This window comes from Arachis ipaensis, chromosome B09, assembly GCF_000816755.2.
Source record: "Arachis ipaensis cultivar K30076 chromosome B09, Araip1.1, whole genome shotgun sequence".
NCBI lineage: Eukaryota > Viridiplantae > Streptophyta > Magnoliopsida > Fabales > Fabaceae > Arachis > Arachis ipaensis.
Window position 1 is genome coordinate 31,659,720 of NC_029793.2, and position 7,387 is coordinate 31,667,106.

The window sequence follows — 7,387 nt, forward strand, 5'->3', positions numbered from 1 at the left end:
CTCTGTTGTGGTCCCACTTAATTAATTAATTAAAATACTTAAAATTAATGTAATTGATTTTTTTAATAATATTATTTAAATTTATAAATTTAAAAATAATTCACTATTAAAAGATATTAATATTAAATAAATTCATATATATAATTATTTAATATAATTTTTATTATAATTATTACTAATTTAATTATTATTTCATTATTTAATATAATTATTTAATTATTTCAGATTTTATATTATTATTTTTTTAAAATAACTTGTCAAATGGCAAGTTATTATTGGTTAACTTGAATCCTTATTTAGAGGGACTCCCTCACTTTGAGATCTGTGCGAAAACTCATTCCTTCTCTCCTCCAATGGTTAGAGTTCCTATGTGTCAGAAAAAAGTGAAAGAGGAACTCACCATTGTAGGTGCTCTTATGGTACGAGTTCCACTCTATCCAATAATTGAAAAATGAATGTTACATGTATCAAGATTTGAAGAACGAAACGATCAATAACGATAAAGTTAAAAATTCAAAAGTTTAAGAATTTAATTATAGTACAATCGGAATTGACCTAGATATGATAAATAATATATTTGTATTTAAAATAATTTAAAAAATAATTTGTGTTTCATTATTTCAAACTATGTAACTGCTAAAAAACCAAATTGATTTGACTGATTTACCGACTTTCGACTAGTTAGCTAACAACTGATTTAATCCTTAACCGTGTCAGTTTGGTGGCTAATTCTCCATTAATCAGGTCAAACCATCCAGTTTGGTCCGTTTCTCAAAATCAAATTTAAGAATAATACAAATCATGCTGAAAATAAGAGTCTAATTGTCTAAAATATCTTATTTCATTGCAATCTCAATTGTGAAACAACTTCTGTCAAAATTATGAACGAAGGATGGAAAAAACAAAAATGAGTTACAAAAATTCTGAAAGGTCACTTGAGATTGATTCATTCGCTCACTGGCTATCTGGTTCACCAGAGCATTTCTTGCTCCAACCAACCGAACCAGCTTTGCGCTCGCCTCTCTTTCTCTTGTTCTTGGGGACACTCACATCACCATGCAAGCTTTGCTTGAGAACTGGTTGTTCTTGAGACCCTGCAGAACTATTCACCACTACATTGTTAAGATCCGATGCCGGAACAGAATCGATGTGCTGTAGAATTTCCTCTTCCCCGTGCTGTAGAATTTTTTCTTCTCCTTCACATTTCGCAGCAGACTTCTGAAGCTTCTCAATGGGGTGATGACTCGCGCTTTTAAATGCGTGGTCTTCTGTTTCAGCTACCTCATGTATCAAGACACTGTCCACCATCTGCAATCATCAAAGAAAATTTAGAAGTTAGCATTACCGTTATCTCAAGAAACGTAAAGCATAAGTGCACAGATTTTTATATGATGGACCGCACATGCAAAATTCAAAAGAAAAAATAAACTTAGGAAATTGGTAATGTAGCAAATGGTGAATACAGAGTTGTACATACAATAAAATGACAATAAAATGTTTGCCATATATTATAGTTTAGGGTTAATCGCACTTTATCCCCTAAAAATTGAAGAAAATGTACAAATCGGCTGATGAATTTTGCTAAATGTACACTTTACCTAAAATAAATGCATTATGCATACACCCCCAACCCCAGGGCAAAGTTCTTGTTGTGTAAAGTCCCAAAGTGGCCGAGATTGGTTGCATCCACTAAAATTGCCCCCGAGATTCCAATTGCATGAATTACGTCTCTAAGATTGACAAAAGTGTACTATATTAGTCACTTACAACGTGATAAGTCACTTGATGGAATTAGACTGAAGGACTAACATGGTGCACTTTTAACAATCTCAGGGATGTAACTAGTACAATTGGAATCTCGGAGACTATTTTAGTGCACGCAACCTATCTTAGGTACCATATTGGGCTTAACTCGCAAATCTCCCACTAAATTCTCCTAAATATGTAACTTTTATTTGCTAAACTTTGTTCAATGTGTAACATAATTGGCAAAAAATTACCAACATGAGCAATTTGCATATTTTTTAAATTCGGAAGGTAAAGTGCAAATAATTTAAATGCAATTAACCCTATATGTTATGCAACAATCTTCGTGTAGGTTTTACCCATGAATGAGTTTAATTGCATAAACACTTCTGGTCAGCATCTGATAAGAAGCTAAATAAATAATGTAGACCAGTTTGAGAAAACTTACATCATCACAAGAGTCCCCAACCAAGGGTGGACGGAGAGTAACATCAGCAGCAGACAATAATCCCACGGTGCTCTCGATTATGTCAGGGATAATTGTAACTTCTCCATAGCTCGAAACAGCACTGTCCGGCATAACCAAATTGCCTAAATCAAACTCGGGAATATGCCGAGCTGAATTATAAATAGCCCTCATGGATATTGAGTCTCCATTCGCTGCAGAGGTTGTAGGACTAGGAGCAGAGCTAGTCTGTACATCACCATGAGGAAGCAGGCTCAAATTCTCCGACGATGATAACTTAGTGTTTTTGGACATGACCACGTCTACTTGACCCTTCAGCTTCTGGACTCTAGAATGTAGGTTGTCGATTGTCCAAAGAAGCTGCTCCATGCAACTATCACTCTCACTATACTCAAAGAAAGATTGATCATCGCCGATTCCAAATCTATCACTTGAATCAGCATGCAACTCTGTGATAACTGTACCAAGAGAGCATAAAAACGATTAGTCATTAAGCACATATTAAATCAAAATGTGATATGAGGCGCAACCAAAGGCAGATCACAAGTACAACAACAAAGCTTTATCCCACTAGGTGGGGCCGGCTACATGAATCAAATGACGTCATTGAACTCTATTGTGTATCGTGTCTATAGTGAGACTATTTACACGTAAACCTAAAAAGTGAAAAACACGATAAAATAGAAAACAAACCAAAATACATTAAGCACGCACTAACAAAATACGGTTATATGAAGAAGCAAGCAATCATTTTCTTATAGTACAAAATTGTACAAAAAGCATTAATATCACTGGCAAATTAACATGTTATGCAGCAGGAGCATCAAGTAAGGAGCATCAAGTAACCATTAAAAAGCATAGTTTCTAACCTGGATTACCAAAATCCTCAACCAAACAGCCATCAAGATCAGACTTCTTATTCTCTACATATACGTAAAGGGAAAAGTCAACATTTCTGAGGCAGGGAAAGGCAAGCAAATCTAGCGTCATGATAAAGGAGAGCAAAGTAGTTTCTACCGAGATAGGAGAAAAGATAATGATTCGATGTATATGACACGAGGTCAGTTGTCTCCTCAACTTTCTTTCTTTTCCTCCTTTTCCTGGCGTTACATCTATACTGATGACTCGTAAACGGCAATGATTTTGAGCCAAACTCTTCTAGTGTAAAACGATCGGGCTCCATGTGTTTTATCTTATCATATTCCGCAAGCTCTTTACTGTATTTTAATGCTTGCGACTCAATTTCCTTAATTCTTAGTTCTGCCCATTTGCAGCGCCACATTAGAGGTCGTATGAAGTTCCTCCAGTGATATGTCAATTTCTTCTTCCTACAATTGCATAGGAAATTGATATGCATAAATAATAACTCAAATAGCTTAACATGCAATACACATAGAATGTGCTTAGAACAGTGGTTCACCACAAAATATGAAAAGTTAGTATAGTGGCATAAAATTAAATGTGGATCATTATTAGCTCAAGGAAAATAGAGATCAATGGTGTTTGAGATGATACTAATGATAGCAGACAACATAGAGTATAACGGCAGATTTTCCAATACCAAACCATCAATGTTTACTTGACGAAAATCCGAAAGTGTTCTAACAGAAGTTACAACTAGAACTATATAAACAAAGAACAATTATCTTGATAATAATATAATTCAAATACATCCAACATCTAAGGAAGTGAACAGTAAGAGGAAGATTTGGAAAAAGAACCTAATCTCTTATTGGAACATCAAACCCAAGACAGACATACCATATAACCATATAACTAAATTTCACACCTCTTACTAGAGTTTGGAGAGAAGAGAGAACTCTGAGAAACAAAAAGAAAGCTTGGAAATGTATAATGTATATTATTAGTGACTTTAACACTGATATGTGCTTATGTACAAAGAAGGAAAGCTTGTTGTGTAAGCTAGTCCAACAGGCAGAATAGCCCTTTCGTACTTACGTTAGTGATGACAGTTGTAACATTACAGCTGTCATGTCTTAGCTAGCTCTCTCTTATAACTAACTCTGTTCTAGACTTCACCAACTCACTCTACTCTTATCCTCTCCTAACAATCATCATTACAGTAGTCTATTTTACTTGTGATGCAGTGCATTTACTTGCTAGATACGTATAATTATCATAATCATCAGCAAATATATAGAGAGGTCACCCTGCTCGTTCTTACGTGTATTAAACACCTTGTGTGTAGAAGTGTGTGTGTTATTAGAGATCAACACATTAACTATGTAAATATGTTTAACAATTCATCAAAAAGAAGCTCCAATAAACTATCTAATTTGAAGATTTAAATGCATAATTTGGCTTCAATAACAAACTATAATCAATTGTCAACAAATTCACAATACTAGGGTTCTTTGCTTACATATTGAAACAACTAAGGAAGATAATTCAAAATTATTTGCTATGGAACAAGAATCACCTCATATGGAATGTGGAGGAAAAAGCATCAAAGTTGCATGCCAAGCCACTATCACCTAAGAATTCTGACTCTACCTCAGCATCACTAAGTCTAGAACCATTTTCAGCATCAGACGTAGTGTCAGCGAATGAACTTGAATACTCAGTTGCATCAGGGTCTTCATTTTTATTTGATGCCAAATCACCCTTGTTTGTCCAACTTACAATATCAATATCCGCATCCTCGATTACTTTTGAACTGTTAATTTGTTCGTCCAGAACCGGCTCGACCTTGATGATAGGCTTCTTCTCATCCATGTTAATCTCAAACACTTTCTATTCCACTTTCTCCTCAAATTAATGTCACTCTTAGAGACTTAGAGTGAATCTTGGTTCAGTCTCTTTTTCGTCATTATCTACAAATAGACAAGGAGGGCATTTCTTGACAAACATAGATCCGTTCAAACATTACCTGGTTAAATTGAGAATTGTTCCAACTTCATCAACAAATTCAACCAACTCCAAATCAATTCATTGAGCACACAATATAGATATTGATTTCAGTTCAAAGAACACAAAAATCACAAAGTCAAGAAGTACATAGCAAAACATTTTTCATTTGAAAATAACAAGTAGCTAGCAGCCAATCACTTAAGAATTAAAATTTCAAATTCTGATTCCAAAAGGAAATTAAACTCCACAGTTGTCAAAGATAGCAATATTGTTCTTCTTCATCATCATCATCATCATCCGGCGAAACCAAAGTCAGTAATGCCAAAAAAGACATTTACAAAAAAAAAGAGTAGTACAGTTGCTAAGATTCTTCATTATTACAAGAAAGTTCACTAAACAAGTTAGAATGCAGGTCGGGAATTAGAAGAAAACCAAGGCAACGGCTAAGTTAATTGAAGCACAAAAAGCGTACTTGAAAGTAACAAAAAAAAAACGTGTGCGTGCGTGATTCAACTAACACTAGGGGTGTACATGGCCCGGGTAAAACCGGGTTTGTCCTAACCAAGACTCGGCCCTAAATATGTACCGAAACCTTTTTATAGACCTTAACCGGCCCTATACCCGATGAAACCTACATACTTTCGAGCCACAGTTATAGCGGGTGAAAACTGGGCCTTTACTAACAATTTGTTACGAAGATGTTGGTAGCCAAAGTTAAACTTAAATCTCTCGATAAATCACAATTCCAGATGCTGGGAGACACAAAATGTAAATGCTAATGCCAGTAATATCAAGTCCAAAACTTATTGAATTCTCTAGGCCTTTCTTTCTCTCACTCATATCAACCTTTTCCTAACTTTTATCTGAACAAACTTGAGGATGAATGAGGAAGGAACAAAAAATCTATAATAATATATGTGTACATGTATCTGTGAATAGTTGTGTAACTATGTCAACTTACAAGACCAGCAGAATCACTTTATCAGCACAGAAAGTGAACCTCCTCTTTTTCTTTTCCATCATTGCATTTACAATCTTTGAGACTTTTTGTCTCTAACTTCATTCTCCCATGCTGCCCTTGAATTCATCAATAGCAATGCACAGACATTAGAAGAACACAGTGCTGATAAAAAAGAAAATCTAATAAGTTGGTATTCAGCAACAAATCACCAATATATTTTGATTAAAATCAGAACAAATCAACAATAATCAAAACATGTTTTCATTAGAATCAAACAAATCAGAACCAAATAAGGATAACAAATAAAAAATAATCATAACATGTTTTAATTAAAATCAGAATAAATCAGGATCAAACAAGGAGAACAAAGCAACAATAATCAGAACATAGAACAAATCAGACCCAAACATGGAGTCATGGAGAACAAATCAACATTATATGTAATTAAAATCAAAACAGATCAGAACCAAACAAAGAGAACAAATCAACAATAATCAGAAGTTCAGAACAACAAATCAACCTTATAAATTATAATAACAAGTTCTGAACAAATCCAGCATTATAAATTATAATAACAAAGCTCAGACCCTAATCCTATTTTAGAAAGAAAAAAAAAAGTAGTTCAGAAGCATTACCAGAACCAGCGCCGAGAAGAAAAGGAGCGGCTGAGCAGGGGCTTGTGACCTTCCTCACCAAAAGAGCACCAGCGCCGAGAAGAAGATGAGCAGTGCCGAGAAGAAGAGGAGCAGGAGAAGTAGAGGAGGAGCAGCGCCAAGAAGAAGAGGAGCAGGAGAAGAAGCGGAGCATGAGCAGAGCAGTGACCTTCACACTTCGCCGCCGCTGTTGGTGGCGTCGTGACTAAGGTTCTCCGGCGAGCAGTGAGGCGCAGAGAAGCTGTGCAGCGCGGAAGCAGAGCAGCCGGTTCTGAGAAGCAGTCGAGCAGAAGCAGAGCAGCGCTGGTTCCAATGACGATGGCCGGTCGATGTCTGAACGAGCATTCAGAGAGGGTCTGAGAATGGGAGATTGGGACTTGGGAGCTTGCGGGTCTCTGCGTGCCCTAATTGTGGGGGCTGCAACATCATCATAAATCATAAATCATAAATTTTTTAAAATTAACTTACACCGGGTCGGGAATGAATGACCCGTTATAGCCCAGACCCGGTTTAGTTGGTCTTTCGGGTGAATTTCTTTTTTTTATTTTTGGGTCATCCCCAAGTTCTTTTGGACCGAGCCAAAATGTTCAAAAATAATTTGGGTTCGAATGGGACCAGACCATGCATCCCTAGCTCACCATCACAATATGGTTACACTTAGGATCCGTTTAAAAAGATTCAAAAGTATCA

The 7,387-nt window shown here is 35.8% G+C and overlaps 1 protein-coding gene across 8 annotated transcripts; it reads right to left on the reverse strand.

Moving 5' to 3' along the window:
- LOC107618367 lies at positions 812-7,128 on the reverse strand. 8 transcript variants are annotated; one of them, XM_021112571.1, is made up of 8 exons: positions 6,680-7,128; positions 6,045-6,206; positions 4,653-5,102; positions 3,230-3,540; positions 3,082-3,135; positions 2,195-2,670; positions 1,599-1,730; positions 1,065-1,308 (listed from the first exon to the last, which is right to left on the reverse strand). In XM_021112571.1, the coding sequence occupies exons 3-7, from the start codon at positions 4,946-4,948 to the stop codon at positions 1,599-1,601; spliced, it is 1,269 nt and encodes a 422-aa protein (XP_020968230.1). In that variant the 5' UTR covers positions 4,949-5,102; positions 6,045-6,206; positions 6,680-7,128; the 3' UTR covers positions 1,065-1,308. The 8 variants fall into 8 exon arrangements, with proteins under 8 accessions (XP_020968227.1, XP_016175890.1, XP_020968225.1 ...); XM_021112568.1 differs by lacking the exon at positions 1,599-1,730 and having other exon boundaries at positions 812-1,308; positions 4,653-5,046; positions 6,045-6,155; positions 6,680-7,127; XM_016320404.2 differs by lacking the exon at positions 1,599-1,730 and having other exon boundaries at positions 812-1,308; positions 6,045-6,155; positions 6,680-7,127.

Excerpts from the sequence above, each read along its gene's own strand:
- LOC107618367 (XM_021112570.1), bottom strand. The coding sequence starts at position 4,948 with ATGGATGAGAAGAAGCCTATCATCAAGGTCGAGCCGGTTCTGGACGAA. Across the intron at positions 3,136-3,229 it reads TTATCTTTTCTCCTATCTCG|AGAATAAGAAGTCTGATCTT; the intron begins GTAGAAACTACT and ends ACGTATATGTAG. Across the intron at positions 1,309-2,194 it reads TTGGGGACTCTTGTGATGAT|ATGGTGGACAGTGTCTTGAT; the intron begins GTAAGTTTTCTC and ends TGATGATTGCAG.